Source organism: Sander lucioperca, chromosome 2, assembly GCF_008315115.2.
Source record: "Sander lucioperca isolate FBNREF2018 chromosome 2, SLUC_FBN_1.2, whole genome shotgun sequence".
Lineage (NCBI taxonomy): Eukaryota > Metazoa > Chordata > Actinopteri > Perciformes > Percidae > Sander > Sander lucioperca.
Window position 1 is genome coordinate 42103948 of NC_050174.1, and position 26573 is coordinate 42130520.

Below are 26573 nucleotides of genomic sequence, written 5' to 3' on the forward strand. Positions count from 1 at the left end.
AAGACACATTCTTTATAGAGTGTGTGAGCCTAGTGAGGAAGAGAATCCCATGCAGAATACATCGTGGCCTATATTGAGCTGCCTCCAACATTATTCAGCTGAGGTTTTCTGCTGAGGTGTGTGATTTGCCATTTGAGATTTGCTTTGAATACTAACACCAATGTACACATAAAATGTACTACACAGCATAAATTCTGTTTGATTAATTCTTTTTTGTAATGCTTTAGAAACTGGCTAATAGTATACTGTATATATATATATATATATATATATATATATATATATATATATATGTAACCAATTCAAATCTCCATGACATAAACAGCAAATGTAACCGATGTAAAAACAACATAAATGTTAATTACTGTAATATACTATTTGCAATGTTACAAATACAAAAATAAATATACTATAGTGAGCAAACAGACAAAACAACACAAAAATATTATATTTATATATAATAATATTGTGTAGAGATAAACAGGGAAGTCTTTTAGATGTGTTCTATTCATTCTTGACAAGCCAGGATATAGTTTCATGAATAATGCACTATGGAACAATAGTATTATGCCTGAGGCAGAGTACCTGGGTCACTCCTATGTTTGAAAGCAGTGCAGAGGCAGTCGTGTGTTCTGTCCAGACATGATCTGACTCAACCTGGTGTTCCAGAGCTGTGTGTTTAAATTTCGACATGCCTGACCGACGAATCAACTCTGCCATTTAAAACAGGAGCAAAGCAAACATTCCACCCACTTACTCTCTGCTCTGTAGACTCTGTGTAAACAGCATTATTTGCTCTTGGTCAGTATAGACGACAGCCACCATTACTATTGTACTAATAATCAGCTACACCTTTTCAGCCTGACTCTTACTATATTTATTTATCCAGACCATCTGCTCTGAACCTTGCCCTCCTGACTACTGGCTGATTGTGACATTGATGACATTAAAATAGGAAAATTATAAAGGTATAAACCTTTTATAAGTAAATTTGGGGACTGGCAAGATTCCAAAAATGTAATTGTGTATGTCAAGTGTACAGTTGAAATGTACTGACTTAGCTGCACAGTGTAGTGTAAAAGTACATACTGCCCTTTCAGGTCCTCTGCATACTTTTGTTCTCTATAAAGGGGACCTTTGGTATTTTTCAAACTATTCTCTATTTTACCATGTTTTTGTGCCTAAGTGACTAATTGGAATGAGGGCGGGGCGGTAATGGAAGGCTTGTTTCATGTGGACACGCTGACAGTTTTGTTGTCATTACTTAGAATTCCTTATGGGGGCTGCAGAAACTACGCACTATAGCTTTAAGCTTTCTTTAAAATAGTGTTAAAATCTCATATTGTCTCGTTCTCGTGAACCCAATCTCGTGTCTTGTCTCGTGAGCTGAGTGTCTCGTCACACCCCTAGTTTGTAGGGATGCGTTTTTTTTACCTTGGATTTTTCTCTGTGTGAAACGAAACCGAACCAAGGGGGAAACGCTCCAAGTTTACAAACCCATCAACTGATTCGGACCAGAGCAAATGAACTACAGGTGTGAAGACGACTTAGTGGACGTACCCCTTAGTGGACGTACCCCTTAGTGGACGTACATTGACTGTGCATAACTGCTCCGTAGGATTAGATTGCAGCCCGTTTTGCGGCTGCACGCTGCATCCCTCTTGCTCAATACTGGACCAATTTGAAAAATAGTTTTCCCCATAAGTCACTTAGACACTAAAACATGGAAATATAGGATCCAGGTTGAAAAATACCAAAGATCCCCTTTAAGCTCTGAATTTACTGTACTGTGTAAAATGCAACAACAAAAAGAATCAATCTTGACATTGATTTCTGTTTTTTTGCTTTTGCACATACAATGCATGCCATGTGTCCAAGCAATAAGAACTGCCAATCCTGCCTTTGGCAGAAGGTGTTTGTGCTTACAAACAGCTCTTAAAGAAAGCTAAGCTGACCACAAAGGCAGACATTTCACATTCCAGTCCTTGGACTTGTTAAGTCTGCTGTCTGCCTCGGTGTTAATCTTCAATTAGCACTGATACATATTCGGGCAACGCTAACACAGGTGCCTGTCGCCATGGTAACGGGCCTTAAATGCTAGCGGAGGCATTATTCCTCTGGTGGTCTGTAGTTATATTCTCGATACCCAGGAAGGTTGAGGTGCCAGATGGCTATGCCAGTGTTTGCTGTCACTCACACACTCAGTTATTATATATACGACTAAGAAGAGACATGGCATTAATAGCATCTGGAATTTCAAAGACTTGAAAAATGAACGTATATATTCCTGTATATGCTGTTAGTGTCAATGTAAATAGACGTTCAAAATCTACTAGCAGAGGAGCTGCAACGGAGTCCCTAAAAGCTGCACCTAATTCTGTACGTGCACTCTTTACTTTAACCTGAGAAGGAGGAAAAACAGAGGACAGACAGAGAGGTAAGCCAGTTAAGACCAAACAGGGAGTGACATTACTGTCAACTCGCCATCCCCTCACAACAGTGTTCATTGGCCTTGTCTGTGTTTGTGTCTCTGTTCCCGGAGCTCGGTGCGGGCGGAGATAAGAGCTGTGCTGCAGTCTGTGGAGACCAGCCTGCCATTTCTACACGCTATTTGGGGACAGTTTGTCCTTTGGGTAGCTTCCCCCAGACTCAGCAGGCAGACAGTGGTCGAGGAGGGAAGTGCTGCTGTGGGCAGGGAACGTGAGAGGAGGGTAGCAAAGAAAACAGTCCTAATGGAGTGTTTATTTGGGGCAGGGAGCCACACACAAAGACAGCTCATCTAAAGAAGAGGGCTTGGGGGCATGAGGGGAATGAATTCAAATAGTCTCGGACCAAACCATGCCATTTAAATTACTGCTGAATCTCTCCAGCTCCTGCCTTTCATAGGAAAAATATCACTCCAGGCCATCTGCTCTACTCTGTGCCTACTTCTGCTTCTACAGGTTACAAGCATGTATCAGTTGTATGTAGTGCTAAACATCCCAGCTCATGAAGCAGCTCTTATGTCAGTCATACAACTCCCTGTATTGTTTTTTCAAATCCCGAACCGTCAGCCAACAAATGTCTACACTTACACATTCTCTAAAATTCTAGTGAATTTAACTGACTTTAAACTCAACATTTTGCTGCAGAGCCCATGGGGACCCACTTTGACAAAGACTACTGGAACATCATAGCAGTAAGATGTCATTCTCTCTCAGAATAAACTTTAACAGAAGCTGAACAAGGCTCTCCATCTTGGTATAACAAAATAAAAAGTGAGCGTAGTTATTCTGCTTAGTGGGGCTCGGTTAACTGTAATGGTAAAACCCCTCAGACCAGAACCACTTAATCTTTATTTGTGCTGTGATTTACAACTCTGATGTCCTCCTGCTGTGAGGGACTGATAGAGTCTGATGACTCCTCTTATTTGAGGTACAGTACTACTCCCTACTAAAATAAACACAACATAGCAGGGTAATAACTGCCACTGCTGGCCAATGGTTACTTCAGCATACATGACATTTAGCCTGGCTCCAACTGCAAATCCTCCACTCCCCAGCACCACCGAACAATAAAAGTTGAATACACACAGTTGTATGCGACCTGTCTGCATCATTTCAGGCAAACCATACTCTTCTTAACACAAACGCCAACACAGCCACAGTGTTTAACCACCCAAACCAACAGAAAACCCTGATGGCTATGGGACACTAGTAGACATTTGGTCTTCAGCACTTCACTTCAGTCTATCATGAACTCTGCAAATGATGAAATAGATTCATTTCAACTTGTTGCAGCTATTCATACTTTGGCCATGCATCATTTACACCAGCTTCCAGTCTTCTTCTTCTTCTTCTACTACTGCAGACCCATCTCAGCCCGGACAACCTGTCCCAGCTTCTCCCCTCTGGTAGGCGCTACAGAGCACCGTACGCCAAAACCAACAGACTCAGGAACAGTTTCTTTCCACAAGCCATCACTCTGATGAACAGCTGACTTCTGACTCACAGTGTCAGGTTCAATTCCTGTGCAATAAACCCAGCAACACTGTCTCTAATCAGCACCTGTTTACTGGTTCCACTTAATATTTATTCATCATTCTCTCTCTCTCTCTTTCAGAGCTGTTCATACTGTTCATATTGTAATAAAATACTTATATAATAACATAATACTTATTTATTCCAGCATCCTTTGCACTATGCTCCATAATTAAAATAACAATAATTTATCATAAAAATAATTTACTCCTGCACACTTTGCACTCTTCATTGCACTCTTGCCTCAACCTGTCTATATTGTTTCTGTTTATACTGTGTATATATTGTTTGCTTTTGTTGTTTGTTTTGTATGAGTAAGCACATTGTGAGCAGTGTATAATCCAAAGCAAAATTCCTCGTATGTGTCCTCATACCTGGCAAATAAAGCTGATTCTGATTCATTGATGTATCTTTTATGGGGCATTATTGTAGCCCTCTGCAGTTAGAAAAAAACTCAACAGGGTACCTAGCAGCATGCTAGTTGGTCAGTGTACAGTTCAGATAATTAACATCACATCAACATGTGAGGTGACATGGCTAACCACAGGGCCATTCCCAACATCAAAAGAAACAAACATATTGCTGTACAACAACTTAAACATTGATTTGGACTATGCTGAGCATATGATGAGCAATCATGACTAACGTGGGACCAATACACATCCTTTATTTAAATAATGCATAGCTAAAACGTCAAGATGAGAAGCAGAAGCATTTTTTCTGCTTCTCAGCAGGTTCTCTCCACGTAACCTTTTTTTTTTCCTTCTCTTTGCCTTTTGTCCTTAGTCAAGGCCACTCCAGCAGGAAGGATGACATTTCTGGGGCACTGTGAGAAAATGTCCTTCAAAAGGCACCAAACATATGAAAATGCAAGACTTGTGTAATATATCTCTGACTTTTTACAGTGGTCACCATTACTGGAAAATTACACAGGGTGCTGTGAACTGCTCAATACTTAAATAACAGCAGGGGTGTAAAGAGCTCCATAAGCTAATGTGTATACAAAAGAAAGAAACCAATAAATGCACAGCCTGAGGATAGCACTGATGTACACAGCGGTATCCTTAATACATCATATCACTATACACTGTTTTTCTTCTGTTTGTGTATGATCACACACTGCAAACACTTACTGCTGCAAAGAGTATCTCTCATTTCAAATGTATTCCCCATGCGAACAAAACCAAACCCACAGAACCTGCAACTTGCAGTTAACCGCTCCCATTTTTCAATTTCAGTCATCACCGCCTGAGAACTAAGCTATAATTACAGTAGAACCGCCACTCATTTTCTCAAGGGACGTTTGTATGTGATGATAGCAGGCAAGGCTCTCAGGTACAAATCAATTTTAGCCTCCGTCCTCCTATCGCTCAGAGGCCAGGGTATATTTTTGGAGCACTTACCAAAGTCTGACATGTTTGATTCTTTTTCTTCACCTCCGCTTCAAGTGCTTCACACTCCTTTCTTCTGGTGCTGATCTCAGTCTCCTGGGGAGGAAAAAAAAATAAATCAGAGGACAGCTGCTATGGTTTGTCAGGAACAGAAGCTTCCTGAGAGAACTCAGTGAAACTAGGAAGGGAAAGAGGAAGGGAACAAGAGCATTTCATTATTCAGCTATATTTAGGTGTGTGAGTGTATGTGTGTGCAATCATGTGTATATGTATGTGTGTGTGCAACAGAGAGACATGGACATTTTCAGAGATTATCTAATAAATATTACAAAATGTTTATGTTGTCGGAAAACAGACGACAGGAGGTTGGAATGATTCGGAGGTTCAAATGTTGAGGATGTAGAGTGTGGTCCTCTAGGAATAGGAAAAGTTCTGTGAGGTTGTACTTAGGTTCAGAGGTGCTTAAAGGACAATTCCGGCGCAAAACAAACCTAGGGGTTAATAACAGATGTGTACCCACTCCATCGCTCTCTGGGACATGTTTTCATGCTAATCTAATGTGTTTGTAGTTTGAAAGAAGCTAGCGCGGACCGCTGATTAGCTTACAACGCTATTAATATACCACTAAAAAGGCTCAAAATATCACCAAACTTGAACGGTAACATAATGAGGGTCCCTAAATGTTAACCGAAGCATTGAGAACTTTGGAAGTATACAGACAGTTCATTGAACGAAGAGCTGCGGGAGCTCCGTGAAAGGGCTACGAGAGAGAGAGAGAGCTACCGGTAGTCAATGCTGCAACACAGCCTCGTACTTCGGGAAACTGGTGGTGTACCTGCGGACATTGTGAAGCTATGGCCACCGAACAGGAGTGTCTGTGTTGCACGGAGTGGGACCTGTTGCGTCGCGACACCCAAGAGACGCAGTGTTTTGTACAGTCTGAAGATTTCCCCTCTCTGATAAACAGGGCTGTACTTGAAACTTTTTTCCATGTCCCAAAAATAAATTGGAGACAGCGACCCAGACTGGAGGGACCAGATGGACAGTTATCCACCGAGTAAGTACACTAGACAAGTTATGTTTTACATTGGTGCGATTATTTCAGCTATATTGAGCAAATTGCTTTTGATTTTAGTTTGCATCGCCAGCTGTAAGTCATGACTGGTTTTCAAGACGCCGGCGGCATGTAAACATGAACGCGAGTGTCTTTATAATCTATCTTTTCAATAAACTGTGTGTACACTTACAAAGTTCTCAATGCTTCGGTTAACATTTAGGGACCCTCATTGTGCTACCGTTGAAGTTTGGTGATATTTTGAGCCTTTTTAGTGGTATAAATAGCGATTTGTTTTTACTTTCCCTGTGCCCCGAATACTAGCGTTGTAAGCTAATCAGCGGTCCGCACTAGCTTGTTTCAAGCTACAAACACATTTGATTAGCATGAAAACATGTCCCAGAGAACGATCGAGTGGGTACACATCTGTTATTAACCCCTAGGTTCGTTTTGCGCCGGAATTGTCCTTTAAAACTAAAATAGAAGAACCATGTTCAACATTTTAGTTAAGCTAAATCAAATATTACACAACCGGATGTTCCACCAGCAATATGATCCGGATTTCTTAAGCAAATAACAACATCTGCAACTACAGGTTTCCCTGACATTAGCATGTAGCCACATGTAGCAGGGTATGTAAGAACACTGGAGTAGCGTGCCTGGAACAGATGACCATATATAGAAAACTGGCCCAGTATTACAGCCCGGTCTCATGGCAGTTCGTGATATGGTCACGTTATTGAATCTATTGATTCGTGGACAGGACACGATAATGTCGTTTTTTTCGTGTGGTGATTACGAATTTTAAGGCAATGTATTTCAATGGGAAGCATATTTCGTGATCACAGAACGATGACGGTAGCGAGTAGTATTGATAAGGCGAAGGACTTTCACCCCGGAGAGCGGGGATCGCGTCCCACGTGTTGCAGTTCCTATCCGTGTTCTCCTTTTCCTAACCACAACCGTCCCGCTGTTGTCGGCGTGTCCTGCGTGTGACGATTCCTTTCCCCGTTCTCCTTTTCCTAACCACAACCATCCCGTTGTTGTGGCGTTTAATTTACCCGTTGTTGTGTGCCCCTGCGGCCGGGGATTGCGTCCCGCGAGTGGCGCCCCGTCCCGTTTTTGTGGCCGGCGTGTGGCGTTTCGTTTTCCCGTTGTGTGCCCCTGTGCCTGGGGATGCGCCCGGGGATCGCGTCCCACATGTGGCGGTCCGTCCTGGGGATGCGCCCAGGGATCGCACCCCGCGAGTGGTGGCCCGTCCTGTAGTCGTGGCTGGCGTGTGGCGCCTCATTTCCCAAATGTTGCGTCCCCCAGAGCAGGTTCGAAAATTGTAACCTGTACACGTTCAAAGATCGTGACGTGTACACGAAATAAACGCCAAAATCGTGACCTGTACATGAAACAATAAATCTAAATAACGTGACTATTCACGACCTGGCGTGAGACCGGGTTACGTCATACCGAGCCAAAAGTAGAAAAAACCAGAGCGTTCAGAACAGTGTGAAATCTGAGGTATTGGCTCACAGGGATTTCTTTATTATATATGTTAACCTCATTATTCAAAGTTTTGTCCACGTTTAATATGAACATCTGGCATTGTAACATTATAGAGATGACATATAATACGGAAAAGCATAATAGGTCTCCTTTAATTAATGAAGCGGCAAAGAATAACAATTAAGTAACATTAGTCAATAATGTTGTGCTTCAAATATTGTTTGGGTCTTTGTTGCTTTTCTATTTTTCAGCTTGACTAGAACATTCTAACAGAGCTTATTGTCCATCAGAGGTAGGGTAAAGTTTGGTTTTCTAACGGTCCATATCGAGTCTGAAGCCTTTCTTCGCAGCAGACATGTCTACCTGTCTGCGTGTCTGCACAGCAGCACAAGCACAGCTGTTGCTAATGACATTAACGACGGCTCTGTTCCATGTTACAAGAAAACTCCACAGGGCACCGTTGACTACACCCTGCGCCTTTTCTGCTGTAACATGTCAAAAAGCCAACTCTCTTAAAAGGTCTATTCTGTCTCCCATGTGAATTAGATATAACAGTATGTTTTATTACAGTATGCCTGGGCATACACAGTAGACTAATGCCTGTTATGCTTCCATTAAGCAGCCATTCAACTAAGGGGGCCAACTCAATAATTTGTTGTGATGAATGATGTGATGAAAAAGATTAAAATCCCCCAAAAATTAAGCTACAACTCTGTCTTTTTCCCCAGTCTTTGTTAGTTGTTGAGTCTATGCCCCTTTTTTCCAGAAGAGGTCACTTACTTGTCATAGCAGGAAAAGCACAGGTGTAACTAATAACCTTAACAATGGCTCTGTTCCATTTAAGGGTCCCAGTAAGCCAGCATTTGCACTAGCAGAGCCCTGGCAATGATACTTCTGAATGGAAGGAAGGCAGTCTTAATTAATGCTATTAATTACACTTGTGCTTTTTCTGCTGTAACATGTCCAAAGGCCTACTCCTAAAAGGTTGATTCTGTCTCCCATGTTAATTAGGTATAAATTTAGACATACATGTTTATGCACAGGTGCTACTGTAAGTATATTCTGTCTCCCATGTAAATGAATATGGATAAACAAACTGAAACTAAAATATTTAAATATGTTTGCACATGTACTGTAGATTGCATTCTGTCACTTTGTATTAATATAAGGTGCCTACTGTAGCTGACACCTAATATTCCCTCCTGAGGTTTTTGAATGCCTGTTCTGTAACCATCAAGCAGCCGTTTAACTGGGCTGACAGCTGAATGCTGTGTTAGCTAGAATTACAATGAAAAGAAGTTGAGCTTTCTTCACAATGTGTGATTAGAGCCAAAACATGACTCAAGTCAGCCACAGTTTCTACGGAGGATGACTTGTTTAGTCTATCAGCTTTCTTCAGAGAATTCATCACCACTGGCTTCTCAGTAGGAGCACAAGGGAGACAGCTAGAAATGGGATATCCTCTTCAAGCTGATTGGGTGTTCTGCCCTGCCACATCTTTCTGTCACTCCACTCTAATCAGAAAGTTAAATTTCTGGCAAGCTGGGATGCATTCATTAGTCAAGGTTATACATATTTAACCAGAAAATATGCACATTCTTTATGGGCATTCATTTGCAATGCATAGTCAAATATTGCACTGCTATTACAGTACAAAATACATGAAAGTGACCACCCTCTAGATCCTGTGTTTATCAGAAGACTGAGCTCTCCATCAGTGTATGAGAAACAGCCTTGCTATGGATGGGAGTGAAAGTGCAGCTGGATGTTCCAAGATTAGCGTATAGAATTAAACAGGATTTTATCTGTGTCAGTGTGTGCTACTAGTACACACACACACACTCTCTCTCTCTCTCTCTCTCTCTCTCTCTCTCTCTCTCTCTCTCTCTCTCTCTCTCTCTCTCTGGTAGCATGGCACCACGTGTCCCTGAACAAGACTAAAATAAGCACCAGAGGAGCCACCAGAAGCCCACAGCGTACAATACATGCTGCATGTGACAATGCATGAATGTGCACTTCATCACAGAAAACGCTCACAGCTTGGTATGACTTTGAATATATATTGGAATCCATTCAAATGGAAGACATCAGCATGACCCGCGAGTGCCGACAATATTCAATCAGACAGTGAACGATAAGGTCAGAGAGCATGGAGGAAGAGGAAAAAGCTGTGACCCTTTCGAGATCAGTAACCTTGTGGTGTTTCACCCCAGGCAAGTGACAGTTGGTATGATTAAATCTTTGACCCCTTATCTGTTGAAGCTGGTCCAACAGTGATCCTATTCAACTGTATGTATGTTAGTGTGCGCTCTAGTATTTCCATCCTTTCGAGGACCAAAACCCTTACATGGACAGTAAGATGTGGAAAATAAATAAATGTCCTCTGAAGTGAGGTTTTCATGATTAAATACCTAATTAGGATGAAGAGTTCAGATGGATCTATAGTTTTGGTTTTAGAATTAAAATGATGTTCAATGTTTTTTTTTAAACTTTAGTTAGGATAAGAGTTAGGGTTAAGTATGACATGAATAAAATAGGTAAAAAGAATGTGGTGGAGTCAACTTCTCAGGCAAACCTTTTATAAAACTGTTCAACCAAAAGCCACGAAAGACACTGTTACAGCTTCCAGTTTGTGGGCAGTATCTCTACTGAAATGTGAAAGACCACTGCTGATGTTTCAGATAAATATTCATACTTGAGAGTTGATTCATTTCCTTATTCAGTTGGGAGTGATATTAGCCACTGCAGGTGATTCTAACTAGTAGGCGTTTATCAACGGTGCAGACCAAATTGCCTTAGGGTGCAATTAGATAGACCTACAACCAATCAACTTAACGACGTAGTGCTGAGCGATACATGCAAGTTCTGAAGCAGGAGGAAAATGGTGGCCGGGTCACAAACGTTCTCAAATTACAGATAAACAGTACACTAAAATGTGTTTCTGAAAACATTTTAGGCGAAAAATAGGCAATACAGTAACAGAGTTTTTATGAGCCTGGTGAGTTGCGCTAGACGGAGAATGCCAGTTACAGTACGTCCAGTAACTAGGTATCAACGCATTACGCTCGGCATCGTCTTGAACCCGCCCCACATGAAATAAACGGTTGTGATTGGCCCGTCCAGGTTCTGTTCGGCTGAAAATCTGCCTGAACGGGAGGGGGGCCAGTCGTATCTGCCAGAGCAAATGAAACATGAGCACGGCAGATTCGTCTGGTTCCAGGCTAGTTTGTAACTGTAGTTTCTATGGGATTCCTAACACCTAAAACTATACAGTTACTGTTAACTATACGGTCAACAGAAGCACATGCAAAGATGAATGAAATGTTGAAAACTATGAAAAGAGTAAAAAAGATTGGACCTATTCAAAAAAGTACACATATGTACAGTATACACTACCCGTTGACTCTAAATGATTTCCTTTGAGTGAATCACACAGAGCCCCTGCGGCCAGCTTGCCATCTCCCATGTGGGCTAGTATCTACAGTAATGTGTAGAGTTATCAGAACCAGACAGCTTCAATACACACAATGGGTATTTCACTCACACACTTGCAGACACTCAAACACACAGCTCTCAGGCTTGCTGAGGACCATTTGTTTGGAGCACATTTGCCAATGTTCAATTAAAAATCCCTCTGATAAAAGATTCAAATGGATGCCATTGTGAGTAATGAGCTCCTGTTTAAGTGAAGAGGCGTTTACTGCACAGCAGATGAAGACAGATGAGAAAGACCATCCCCTTAGGCTGGATATTCGTGCCTCAGCGGCACTAATGCAAATGCATGCACAACAGAGGTGCATCTACAGATCTACACTGCCTCCATGTCTGTTATGTATTACAGTATAAGCAGAATGAATTTCACATTCTGCTTTATGGCAGAACATCTTTTAAAATGAATATCTTGATAACTTTGTTTCAGGTTAGTGTAAAAGATCTCCAAAAAAAAAAGGTTATGGTTTGGTTTAAGGTCAAGAACAAAAGTACTGTAGGATAATGTCTAATTAATCTACTATTTCTTACAAAATCTAAAAAAAGAATTTGTTAATTAATTGATAAGCCAATAAAGAGAAACAATTTTGATGAGTGATTGATTAATCATCATTCATCACGCAAAAATTCCAAATACTGGTTGGACAAAATGAAGGCGTTACCTTGGGCTCAGGGAACTTGCGATGCATGTTTTAAGATTATTTTTTTGGGGCTTTTCCCTTTATTATGAAGTGACAGAGGATAGACATGAAAGGGGGAGAGAGAGATGGGGGACGACATGCAGCAAAGGGCAGCAGGTCGGATTTGGCCAACATGGGGCGCACGCTCTTATTGGTTGAGCTAGAGGTCGCCCCTGTTTTGTTATTTCTTAACATTCTATAGAATAAAAGGGAAAAAAGCATTGACAATTAATGAATAATGAACATAACCACTACTTGAAGCCCTAAATATTTCACTGATCAAACTTCACTCTACCATTTACTTTTTCTATTGTTTAGCAAACACGATTTATTGTAATAAATAAGACCATCCTCTGACCAAAATAATCCATCTAGCGCCATCATCGCGTCAACATGATAATTTGTGTCATACTTTGTTTCATGACCAAAACCTGCAAAACAAGCTACGTGTTTTGTACTAATTAGCAAATGGTAACTTAGATGGTGAACATGGTAAACATTGCCGTATTAACATTAGCATTGTCATTGTGAGCATGTTAGCTCAAAGCACGGCACGCCCAGGTCCCACAAAGCCACAAGAACGACTGTAGATTCTTAGTCTTGAACATGAAGTCCCTACCTGGACTAGTCTTGACAAAGAAACAACAACAATTATGCACATCTACAAGTGGCTATTTTCTCCAACTTACCTCCACACACACACTTTTTTCCTTTTACAAATAAACTCACAAAACATACCTAATAAATAACTAATTATCATTTACTATACTTAAGCCAATGTAAGCCAATGTTTTGCAAAAGAAAGCAACTGAAAACAGCCAGCCTCAGCTGTGAGCCCTGAACACAGCCGTCTTGGTGTTCAGCACCATGGAGAGTTCCCCTGGGACAACAACAGGAGCATGTGCTGTGTACTGTACATATGGTTTACTTCAACGTTTTCTGTTGCTGCTGACTCCCCACTGTGAGTTCAATGCACAGCAACATCTTGATGAAATGAGGTGCACAGGGCGCCCAGGTAGCTCAGTTGGTAGAGCGGGCGCCCATATATAAAGGTTTACTCCTCGACGCAGCGGCCGCGGGTTCGACTCCGACCTGCGCCCCTTTTCTGCATGTCATTCCCCCTCTCTCTCCCCTTTCGTTTCTTCAGCTGTCCTGTCAAATAAAGGTCTAAAATGCCCAAAAAATAATCTTAAAACAAAAAAAAAATGAGGTGCACATACTACAGTATCATTTCTGCAATGACTAATTAACACGGAAGGCTTTCCCCATCCTATTCTCAGCGTTCAGTCTTCTGATCTTTTGTAGTTGGGAAAGCTCTGTGTATAATCTCTGGCGAGCAGGGGTAACCTCATTACTCTCTCTCTCTTTCTCTCTCAGCCCTTGTTGTGCTGAATATGTATGATGCGTAATGATGGGTAATAATCCTGCCTATGGCTGAGCAAAAAAAACTGCTAACGTTTTCTACCGAGGTTCGATTCTATGCAAACAGCAGATATCTGATGGACATATCAAATATAGACAGACATGCACAGGAGTAAGACCTCCTCCAGGATGAGTTTTAAAACAGCCTCTGCTCTTCTTGAAAAATCTTGTTGGTTAACTTCACATCTAATAATGACACTGAATGCTAATCCTTAAGAAATATGCAGGCACACAGTGTGCTACAACTCAGCTGAGCTACATTAGAATAAAACTGATGGCCACTCTAAAGATAAAGCACTTGACTTTTTACCGGGAGTAGTTATGCTCAGAAACAAACAGTACATCACCTCTAACTGTGGCACATACTGTAATCTTTACAGCTAATTTGTTGCCTCTCAAAATGCCAGTGGTGTTCCCCAAGATATATATATTGTCCTGAGACACTTTGTTCATGTTTTTATGTGTTTTATACTTTTCTCTAACCAAGCTGCAGCCAAAATGAAAGGCCATTAAGGAGGCTGTAGTAAAGAATACCAATGTTTAGTGTTGTCAGGGTCATTAAAAGAGGATTCCCCTCTATTACTCAACAGGCACCCGTTCCACTTAGAAACATGGAGTATATGACTATACTGCACATACTGCTGGCCCAGGCACACAGTAATCTAGTGCAGGACAGCAAGCACTTGTGATATCAAATCATTTGAAATGGCAGAGTAAGTTACATAACCCCTACAGCTTAGGTCTGTGTGTGCAGGCACAGATGCTTGCACTCCACTAATACTGTACTCGCCTGCAAGTGTGTATCTGTATGTATGTATGTGTGTGTGTCTGTGTATGTGTGTGTGTGTGTGTGTGTGTGTGTGTGTGTGTGTGTGTGTGTTTGCATGCATGTGTATGCACAGCAACATGCAGACTGACTGCTGAATCACATTTACAGAAAAAACTATTGTAAATCCCTGAGGTCAAGTACATTCCTACACACACACACACACACACACCAAAATAAATGATCAAAGGAGCAGAGAGGAAAGAATAAAGAGTGAGGTGAGGGGAAAAAGAGTGATAGTAAATCAACATATGATCATGGGCGAGATATGTAAAAGCAGCAAGGCCTGGATATGAATGCAAATGAAAAAGAGGGGAGAATGGGCGAAATGAAAAATGGGATGGAGGCAGGATTTACCGTCTAAGCTCCTCAGCTCTGCAGCATTTTGTCCCGGGTATAAGACCTCGGCGAGGCGCCCTCTATCAGGCATATTAAACATCATGCAGCAGTGGCAAAAGGAGTAGCCTAGTCCGGATTCCACTTTCTCTCTGTCTTTCTCTCTCTTTTTTCTTTCACACTCTATCTCCCCACTACCAGGCTCCACATGCATTGGCGTGCTGCAGAATTAGAAATGAAGCTGACCTCTCTGAGCCACCGAACGCTACACTACCTGCCTGCTGATGTCTTATGAGTCCAACACACTACTAGTGAAGAGCACAAAAGTGTGGAGGAGAGAAAAGAGGGGAATACTGTTGTCATGACAGGGGAGAAGAGAATGAATAATAACGAATGAAAAAAAATGAAAAACAATAGACAGAAAAACAAAGGGGGCTAATCTGCTACTATCACAGACCTATATAACAAAAAGGAAAAAGGGTGAAAGGACAGTGACAGGAGAGGAACAAAAAGGATAAACTGGGATCTATAAGAAAATGTAAATGTGGTTGTTGGAATAGGAGGCTAATTTGAAAGAGCAGGCTCAATGTGTGTGTGAGAGGCTCCACAGAGAGGACTGTAAATCTGATAATCCCACTGCCTGAATACAAAGATGTCAGATGAGACTTTTACCTTAATGGAAACTAAACAATGACTCATGCAGCCACAACAGACTCCTACAGAGATAAAGGAGGGTGCTGTGCAGTGCTGCGATATCTATTCATTTCCCTATGACAATGCTGGATTCAATAATGCACTATTATAGAGAGAAACTATGTATGATCAGAGAATAAACAGGTTTTATTTTCGTGTTTTGGCAGCTGAAACCATTTCGCTGACTAAAGGTCCACAGAGAACATCTGATGATTACTGCTGCAACCAAGCAATGCTGTTGCCCACTCAGACACAGAGGCTTACTCATCCCCAGCTGGATTTGCTGGCCAAGCTTCTGCAGACTGCCATTCGATTCACATGGTAACCTTCATTTCTCTTGGCAGCGCCTTAAAACAAAAGACAGTTCTCGTAAAACATGTATCACCTCTGCGGCTTTTATTGTGACTGCTGTCTAGAGAACACCCATCTCACCAACACATCAACCACACAGTACACAGTGCTAGGTGATGTGTGTGTGTGTGTGTGTGTGTGTGTGTGTGTGTGTGTGTGTGTGTGTGTATATGTGTGTGTGTGTGTGTGTGTGTGTGTGTGTGTGTGTGTGTGTGTGTGTGTGTGTGTGTGTGTGGGCAGGAAGTTGTTTGATCTATATTGAATGTAAACTTCAGGGATCGACTCTCTACAACACAAAAATGAGGCAGTGGAATGTTTATCCTGTGTTCTTCCTTTTCATTAGAGATTGCAGAACACAGTGCTTGATAATAGTGCAGAGATCTATAGAGCTTCAAGGGTTTGCAGCTAGCTCAGTCACATAGATACACACATGAGCTGAATACTCTAAAACCAGGAACAAAACATGCCAGGAGGGCATCCAAGCATCTATATTTCAGTCTCTCTAGGAATTATTGATCAAGGGAGGAAATGATTGCAAATTCAACCAATCATCTGAATATTTGAAAGAAGTTGCAGGTTTTCCAACATGTCTGTCCAAAATAGATTTGTTTCCCCCAATCATGGCCATTTCTCATATACAACTAGTATACTACTGTCTATTCCTAAAAAACAAATACATTAATAAAACCAACGCTCAACCCAAAGTGCTTTCTCAGACAGAGCTCACTCCCAGGCTGGTTATCGCTCCCAAACAAGTGCTACTAAAAACATACATTTCTTTCCCTTGCAATTTGTTTCTGACAAAAAAGCAGCAAACTGCGCACCAATTTTTCTGAACAGTCCCTGCAAAATCAATCACTTTTGGCCAGATTCACAATAAGCGCCGTGATATCCTGTTGGGGCTGATATTTCAAAATATAAACAACCCATTTTACAGAAATGAATGTCGTGGTGGCCAAAATAATATCTAAGCCTCGATTTCACAAAAAGATGGTAGGTAGTAACCATGGACTAGACTCAGCTTGCATTCACATTGTTTTCAGCGTTGGTATAGACATATTGAAGGTCAACATGTTTCCTGCAATATTTTACTGTCAAAAGATGACAGAATGACTTGAATAAATGACTAAAATAATGCTGAAAGCCATTACAAGAGATTTGTATGATCGCTTGGTTGGAAGAGTACATAGTGAGTAAATACACAACACTGAGACCAGAGCTTCACAGCTGGCTTAGAGTGGCCAGTAGCCATGCAGGTAGATGAGCCACAGAGATGATGGACTGTTCTCTGAGCGGTCCAGACAGAGTGTTCAACCCTCAGGAGGCAACACTGGAAACTGAGCAGGGGAGCAAACACAGGAAAGAACCATGAATCAAGAGCCACTAATACGATGCAACTGTACACACAGGAAATCAAGGTACTTGTGGGGCGCAGTAGAGGCCACTGTTTATTCTTTTTATCAGCCGGTCGGCCACATGAAGAAGTTAAGACATTTGAGTAGGACAAACTAAACAGCCCTAAACAGTATAAATTAATAGGCAGTTTTGATGCAAACAGACAGATTACAAGCTCAAGCAGACATATCAGAAAAAGCCATGTATTGGTTAAAAAATAAAAAAAGTAAAAGGAGCAGCAATCTTTCCCTTCATGCGGTCTACTACTGCCAGAATCACTCACTCCTTGTCTACGGGGAGTTGTGCTCTCACATCTGCGCCCCTCTCAGTCAGAAGCCAAAAGAGAAAGAGAATCTCACAAACCTGCCATGATCAAATTAATTCACATCGAACCAGGCTGCCGTTTGTCTGCACACTTGGGCCCCAACCAGATAAGCTGATTATAACGCAAAATATTACATGATGCCCTATTTGTTCTGATCCAGTGTTATCCCGATGTCTCTGGTAATGCAAAATCACTGACCTATGTAATGTCAAGGTAAACTAAGATGGATAATTATGACGTATACACAGTGATCCTTCAAATTCAAACCGGTGCAGCCTTTGGCACGAATTAGCGCTGTTTTAGCCGTGAGAATTATGTCCAATAATTTCATCTACACCTGTAATTTATAAAATGATTGAGGAGTCACAGGAGCACAGACAGGACACCCTCTTCAACTAACTGGATTACCACTTGTGCTCTACTGTATCAGACAGCAATAACACCTCTGTGTTGATGCTGTTGATTTTGTGATTCATTGCATTAGTGCAGCAGACTTTGATACACAGTCTGCACTAACCAGCACGAGGTCTGATGGTAGATCCCCTTTCTTTGCCTCAGTTTTAAGCTTAATTTAACTGAATTTAATGATACACTCTTAGCAAACGCTAATTCTACACTGGACGCTGCTAGTTTAGCCATCTTCCTGCCCCACACAGTGAGAGCTCAGGCTGATGTAGGTGAAGGGTCTGTCACCAGCTGATGTGCCCCGTCTCCCGCTTTGATCCTCAGCCAGAGCCAAAGACATATGCTGCTCCATCCTGCAGGGAGGAGCTGTACTGGATGCTACTGGAACAGCTCTCCATTGCCTTTTACATTCATTAACTACATTTCAACAGCTGGTGACCAATTAGTTTGCTCTTCAGATTGCAAAACCAATATAATGAGTGCACCTTAACTTTTATATCCTTTGTCAAAAGGGAACAAACTTAAAGTTGGCAGAATACAGTTTGCAAAGTTCTGCTGTAAACAGTCAAGAGCTGGCATTTTTTGCCCCTGGATTGTTTCCATTTAATTCAGGCGGAGACTGAGCAGATCCTTGTTTTTTCTAAACTGAACCTCAGCACCAGACTTAAACATTCCTCCCTTAGCCCAATCTCCAATCCTTGACAAGAGCTGCTGTCAGCCTGGGCCTACAGAAGTGTCCATTAATGGGTCTTTAATGCCAGAGAAAAAGGAAAATGGAGAGGAAAGTCGTACGTGATCTGGTGTAGAGGATCACCTTCTTGTAAACGTGCGAGTTAGAAAGGCTGCCTGTCTGTGAATTTATCATTATGAGGTGTCAGACTTGGCTTTTGGCCTCAGCAAAACCAGACAGACTCTGATGTGAGGAGTTTTCACATTAGGGGTGTGGGTGAAGAGATCCTGTGTCCAGTAATGGGAGACAGGTGGTGCCCAGGAGGAGATAAAGAGTAAGGCTCTTACCCCACAGGAGTCTGGCATGATCGCTGCAGAAACAGACGCCTTTGCCTCCCATCTGGGGGACAATCTCTGACTATCACTGCCAATTCACAGGACACTCAATTACTGGCCATTACCTTAGCAAGGACTTGCTGCCTACAGCGTCCAAGTGCCAAATCATACAAGTGGTCAAACGGAGAAACTAAATAATGCCAGCAATGGATAGACAATTTCGATTCAGCTCTATTATTATGGTTCTTCCCTCACAGATGAACGGGAATTGTAGTCGTCGAGTCCCGCAATGTAATGACGTAAACGTGCTCTGGCCCTAAATGGTTTATTGCATTGTGAGAGCAGGCTAGCGGGGGAGCAGGGAGGGGGGGGGGGGGGCAATAATTGTGCTCTGGCACGGTTCAACTGTGAGTACACCCATGCTAGTGGCTCTGTGAAGCTGTGCTAAATGCTAACACTAGCCACATGCTAACAATGACAATGTCAACACGCGGATGTTTAGCAGGTATGATGTTTAACATGTTTAAAATAGACGATAAAGCAGGGTATGCTTTAGGGCGTGGCTACCTTGTGATTGACTAGTTGCTTCCACGGCGACCTCAATCACATACATCAGATACAGGCTTAGCAATCTGTATCTATGGCACTGTGTACATTCAAATTGCTGTGAACTTGTTTTTGAGCATTGTTTTCGTGCTTTCATCTTAGGACTGTGACCCTTTCAATGTGTTTTCTGTTCCTAAAAGTTAATTATAACTTTTCGGTCGCCACTGTCTTGTTCAGTGTTTGGTTGTACTAAAAGACACTCTAATGAGTCGGCTTTTCATTTGTTTTCCATTAAGTACATTTTGTTTTAATCCTGTTTTTAGTTACCCAAAATTAGTATTCCAATTGATAGAGTTAACGTGAATGATGGGATGCACCTTGCTAACCTTGCAAAGACTTAGCTCCACCCTCTCGTCCATATATGGGCACTTCCGGCTGCAAAAAAGAGATGGCGACAGCCAAAATGTACGTCCATTTCTTGATAGAAAAGAAAGTTATGGGATCATCAAAGTTGTTTCAATTCATCTTGAGGGGACATGAATGTCTGTACCAAATTTCATGGTCCAGCCAACCACCTACGTTGGCACCGCCGCGGCTCCCCCCAACGTCCATCAATTTGTTTAAACCCCATTGCCCCCCTTCGCTAACCTGCCCATCGTTGTGGCTCTTTCAGTCTGACCAAGTGGTTGGTTCCCCCTCCCCCTTTCATCCTTTACCTTCCCCCCCCCCCCCCCACTTTTTTTCTACCTCTTCTCCTCTTTTTTAGGACCACTGTGTTCTTTAGATGTTTCCCCCTCCCCCCCCCCTTCCTTCATCTGTCGAAACAGCTCCCTCTTTTCTCCCTCCCCTCCTGTTTCCCTTTTCAGGTTTTATCTCACAGACATACTTTTTTTGTCTTCTTTTTTTGTGAGTGAGTCGTAATATCCTCCCACTAATTCTATAGCTCTTCATCCCCGTCCATCCGAGATCCCTGTGCCGTTTTTGTGTTTTCCTTCCCTATGTGGCTGCTTTCCCCTTTCCCCCCCTTACTTCTTTTTACCTCCTCCCTTTCCTCCTTTTACCTTCTTCCTCCCCTTCCCTTCCTTTTTTTTCTCCTTTTTGTTCACCCCCTCCCACATAACTCCTATGTATCATTTTTGTCCCGGTTTTGGTAAACTTTTCATATCCTCCTGTTGTCGCTGTGAATGTTGTATAGTGTGTGTCTCGCTCTTTCTTTTTTTGTTTTGTTTGTCTCCCTCAAATCCCTTCCATTCTCCTTTTTACTTTTTATTTTTTCTAACTCATTTCCCTTGGTTTATGGGTTTCTTAAGCTGCTGCTGTACCGTAATATTATCAGCCCATAACAGAAATGTACTATGCTCGCTGGTCCTCATCCAGGGATCAGAGAGGGGCTGTCAGGACTTTGATTCCTGCACATAGGGGAGAGGATAAACAGCAGAAAAACAACACTTCAACCTGTCAATCAATAGACTCTCCATTCTATCACTATGGACTCTAATTTGAGTATTCAGAAGGACAAAAAAGAACTCCAATTTTGCTTTTTGCTATGGAAAAATTGACTCAGAATGCTCCAAAACAGACAAGTGTATGGGAGACAGAGAGATGCTAGACTAATGTCTTACTGCTGTAACAACAGTCCCAACAGGCTTTTTTTTCCGGATCTAATTCACTGCACTGAATTTTTACAAGCAGTAAAGCTGATTACAGAAGTTCTGATTCCTTTCTGTATTCAACAAACAGCAGAAGACCAAACACATCTCTCAGGTCATTTTAGAACTGTATGAATGGCCAACATAATTCCATGCTTCCTCCAACGAAAGGTGACAACATATAGACCTTTTGCAAACACGTGACCACGACGCCATGATGGACGGCAAAATCACCGGCAATAACAAGCTAAACAGTGTAGTGGACGAGCGGAAGGTTTAATAGTTTCAATCAGTTTGAAATACATAACACTAAATAAACTGTATTTATGGCTTTATGGCTTCTTCTGTTAAACAACAAGTTGTCGTTATCGGTCAAGGTAGGGCATCTGATAGGTGCTCACAAAGAGCAGTATTTGGAGAAATTGGAGATAGCAGGATTGGACCCTTAATTCTTCCTCCCTCCGTTTTCACGGACTTCATTAAATCGCAGACTCTTGTTTCTTGGTAAGTTTATTTGATTAGGACAATGCACATTAATTAATATTTCTGTAAGTGCGCCAGTGTCGGCTAATTTTCAACTGTAGTCCTAGTATGCATGTCTTTATGGTGGGAAGAAACCGAAGCACCCGGAGGAAACCCACGCAAACACGGGGAGAACATGCAAACTCCACACAGAAAGGCCCGGAACGACCTGGATTCGAACCCAGAACCTTCTTGCTGTGAGGTAGAAGTGCTAACCACTGAGCCACCGTGCTGCCTGACTTTGCCCGACTTCAGTCCACACGATCTGTACCACTATGTGGTAAACGGGGTATCCCCATATACTGGTGCTGATCTCAAAGCTTTTAAAAGTCTGGATGCTTACCAGTTCTTTGTAGCTGGCTGGGTTACAGGTACGTGATGCTACGCTAACGGCGGGGAGAGGAACCTCATAATGGCAAAGATAAGACATCAATCTAGGGTTTATTTTCATCTATTCTTTACTTAAGTAAAGATTTATATAACACGTAGCCCATGTTTTTAGAGGACATGGTCGGTCGTGGCTACCCACATACCGTTGTTCACTGGGTGTGCCAATGCAACTTTCTAATGGATGCCTGAACGCATCCCAGCTCTGGGAAGTGCAGTCATTAATTGTCTATCACACGTTAATCCATGCAGTAAATCACAGTGTCAATGATCAGTAGTAACACATAATTGTAACATCTAGCCATCTTCTTATCTGTGATTATATTCGCTGTGTAGCCTATGTTTGACCGTTGGATATTACGACGCGATGGGCAGCAGCTAGCGAGCAGTCCAAAGCTAGCTGCAGCTAGCTCGTCAGCTAGCCGAGGGTAGGAGCTCCGCAGACCCGCATTTAACTTGTTTTTTTGGCCTTTTTGAAGCTACTTTCCGTGCCATGTCATCTTTAATTTAACCAATATTTTTTTGTATGTGTGTTAAGTTAAATGATCAAGGGAACGGCTTTCTTTTTTGAATATGTAGCTAGGTCAGTGAATGAACAGGTTGGACCTGTTAGCAGGAACAGCTGGTTAGCACGGCAGCTAGCTAGCTGGTTGAGGATAATTTTATTTATCACTCATTTAAAACAGAAAGGCCATACATACACATGCTTGTGTTGGTGAGGATTACTCTGCAGATTGTGAATGTGAGAACACAAACCAGAGGTGTGGACTCGAGTCATGTGACTTGGACTCGAGTCAGACTCGAGTCATGAATTTGATGACTTCAGACTCGACTCGACAAAATGTACAAAGACTTGCAACTCGACTTGGACTTTAACATCAATGACTCGTGACTTCACTTGGACTTGCACCTTTTGACTCGAGAAGACTTGCTACTTCCCGTGAAAACTGGGGAAGAAAATGTTCACACGGCCGCGCCGCTCTCAGTTTATCTGCATCTGTGAAAAAAATGTGCACCACCTGTATGCATGCAGAGAGCACGCGCGCTGCCTGCACGACATCCAATCACTGTAGTCCCACGTTGTTTTGATTCGACAGCATCTAAGCAGGCACATTGCAAGACAACCAATGAAGCACAAGCAACAACGCGCCAGTTGGCAAAATGATACCGAAGATAGTTTCGTTTGGCTATAAAAATTACGAGGTAGTCGACAAAAAAAGAGTTGCAATTTGCAAAACATGCGGGTTACAAGATTACAGACGGAGCTGCCACAACGTCCAACTTTGTTCGACACCTGAAGTTGCACAAAGAAAGGTAAGTTTTGAACGAATGCTAAGCACCTTATCGGATGTATGTACCGTAACATACTAGCTGCTGCATATTTACTGTCTCAACGACACAGTAAACGCACGTCTCCCTTGCTGGTTCATGCTTACAAAAATAGGGATTTTTGAATCCTGATTATATGAGGTACATGAGTGTAGCACACTCAGATGGAAAACCTCGCCAACATCATGTCAACGTCCGTTTTAAAGTAACGTTACCATAACACAGTCACAGTAGATCCACCATTAGCCTTCCCTTTTCATATCAGGGGTTGTATTCGCTATAACTACCGCCTCGCTATACATTATCCCGCTTATTACATGGCTACCTACCAAATAAATACTTTGACACAAAATATTGATTTAAAAAGGAGTTTATTGATTTAAAAGCGATTGTATTGCTTCCGCTAAACCGAACTGCGTCCATAGCAACGCTCTGTTTTTCATGGCAACGGTCTGTTATCAAGAAATAACAGACCGCATTCTACATTGGAATTCAACCAAGCCATGTAATAAAATAAAATAATAACGATTATAGTAGTAATGTTCAGAGATGCAATAGATTATTATAGTGCAGTTCTTAACTAATGGGAATATTGTTTAGCTTATTTTTGGTTTAATTTGGTTTACTTTAGTTATTTAATTTATTCAATTATTTTGTTTTGCTATACTTTTCATGCCAACTTGCCATGGCCCCCCTAGCACCCCCTCGCGGCACCCAGGGGTCCCCGTCCCCACTTTGAAAACCACTGCTATAAAGCATATGACTTCAGTTTCTTGAGAGAAAGGGCTTTCTTATGACTTTTGAAGCAGTGAAAATATTCTTAATATTGCATACACTGAAACTGAAATGACTTGAAATGACTCGAAACTAAAATGGTAGGACTTTGGACTCGACTTGAGACTTGTTGGCTTTGACTTGTGACTCGACTCGGGACTTGCCTCATCTTTGACTCGGGACTCGAGGGCAAAGACTTGAGACTTACTTGTGACTTGCATAACAATGACTTTGTCCCACCTCTGACACAAACACGAACAAAAACGTACGCATTTAGCTTGCCGTCCGTCTACAGCATAGCTCTTCCGCCGTCCGTCATGGCGTTCATAATTTGTGCGAGTGGAGCGTGACGTCACGTGCAAAGGGTCTATACTGTACCTGGAGACCTTCAGACAAAGTGGACCTGACTAAGCACTGTAAATATGTGTGTGTGTGTGTGTGTGTGTGTGTGTGTGTGTGTGTGTGTGTGTGTGTGTGTGTGTACCAACCAGTGTGTGTGGTTCTCAGAAAGGAAACTACTGTAGCACCATAAATTTTGGCTGCCTCCGCTCAGCAGAGGCTGGGTGATGCTGGTTTGGAGGGAACAGAGCTACCATTAGTACTGATCTAAGCACATTATGCTCACTGGATCTCACTACTAATAACTGTAATAAGCCCCTCACACAGTAACACAGCTAGTATGTTTTAAAAGTCTGAACACACAACAAGCATGTACAAGTTTCCATTGTACCAACTTTGTGCATAGCTGCTTGCATACAGTGACAAAAAAAAAACATTGTATGTAGATGGTTGCTTTTATCAAAGCACAGTCCAGTACAAGCGGTGAATATACATTGCAAAATAAGCCATATTCTACCCTTTGTGTAACACAGGATACACTGATTATCTTTCCACTGAGATCGCTTAAGCAAATGTTGCACTGCTCTCAGCAGTTACCATGGCATCTGTGCTGGCAAAGCAAAAGTTTGTGTTTGAAACTGAAGAGATGCTGTTTTGTAAAAGGTTTTACATCTACATACAAGTTGATGCAGAACTTAACTATGCTGAGATTCTCATTTCTCCACACAGAATACAATGCTACATCAAAGGTGTTTCTTTGCAGTCTTGAATGGTACAGACAGCATTGCACACACAGAATGTCTCCATGTTTTTCAAAGGGTTTTTCATGCTCTGAAAATAAAGCAACAGTGTGTGTGTGTGTGTGTGTGTGTGTGTGTGTGTGTGTGTGTGTGTGTGTGTGTGTGTGAGAAAGAAAGAGAAAGAGAGCGTGACATTACCTCTCTGATATCCCAGCTCATTCAATTAAAACTCTGAACTACTTCAAATATCTGTCTGAGGCTCATTTACTACCTTAATAGAGTCTCAGCTAAATGTTGATATCTGAGGTTCAGCCACAGTGTGTGATTTCACAAGCAGACATACTCTCAACACACTGAGTGGACTTGAATGGAACATGATGTGCTTTTAATTTGTGGAACATAGTTTGCCAGTAATTTCTCTCTTCGAATTCCATGGTTATTATGATGTGTGTTGCTGAAAACGGCAGAAAATTACACAGAACATAGTTTACTTTTTTGTATTAGTATATTGTGGCCACGAAATACTAATTTATGTCCACAAAAAAGTAATTTGTGGACTATTCATCATAATAGGTACTTTTGACACAATGTTCTACTGCTAAAGCTTGATTTATGGTTCTGCGTTGAATCTACGCCGTAGGTAAGTACGTATGTACGTGTAGATACGGACCCTACGGCGCACCCTATGCCATAGCCTGATGTGCAACTCAGAAATGTAACTACACGTCGGCCAGACTGATCTCACAAAGTGGCGTATGTATGACACGCCAATTCGTTTTTGCGTGTTATAAAGACGCATAATCGTTTTTTAAACAAAAATAATAAAAATAATCGTTAATCAACGCCGTTTGGCATCCATTGACCTACATTACACGTGAATTATCGCCGTAGTGAGTAGTATGAAAGGACGGAGGTCCGCGAAGGGAGGTTGGTTGGGATCCACAGGACTTTCACCCAGGAGGGCAGGGTTTGCGTCCCGCGTGTGGCGTTTGTGTTTTTAATAACGCCTTCCCCAATGTTCTTTTCCTAAACCCAACCATTTATTGTTTCCATAAGCGTGTGACGTTGGTCACCGTCGTGTTTTTGTCGTTTTTTAGTGTTACTAAAGCCTTTCCCAATGTTCTTTCCCTAAACCCAATCTGAATTACCGCGATAACACGGCACGTGGCGGTGGTGTGTATGTTTACATCCGCTGTATACAGCGTAGACATACACGTGGATAGCTCAAAATGTATACAGATAACACGCCATTTGGCTTTAGGAAAGTGGCGTGTATGTTTACGCAAAGTCATGATGCCATGTTGCGTCGGCGGCGACACAGACCGCAACAATTGGTTCGCTTGGCTGGGCTTGGTAGTGTTGCATTTCCCCCTACTCATTTCTGGGTTCTCCTGCTCCG

At 42.0% G+C, this 26573-nt stretch overlaps 1 protein-coding gene across 26 annotated transcripts in view; it reads right to left on the reverse strand.

Moving 5' to 3' along the window:
- rimbp2 (RIMS binding protein 2) overlaps positions 1–26573 on the reverse strand; it is a 107849-nt gene that overhangs the window by 46054 nt on the left and 35222 nt on the right. For 25 of the 26 annotated variants that reach the window (XR_004896419.1, XM_035997866.1, XM_035997855.1 and 22 more), the window contains one exon: positions 5423–5506. Coding sequence is in view for 21 of the 26 variants with exons in the window: in XM_035997866.1 (XP_035853759.1) it covers positions 5423–5506 (84 nt within the window). In the remaining 5 variants the exon portion in view is untranslated. Of the gene's footprint in view, positions 1–5422; positions 5507–10996; positions 11002–26573 lie in introns of those variants that run through there. The other variant, XM_035997917.1, reaches the window with a different exon arrangement.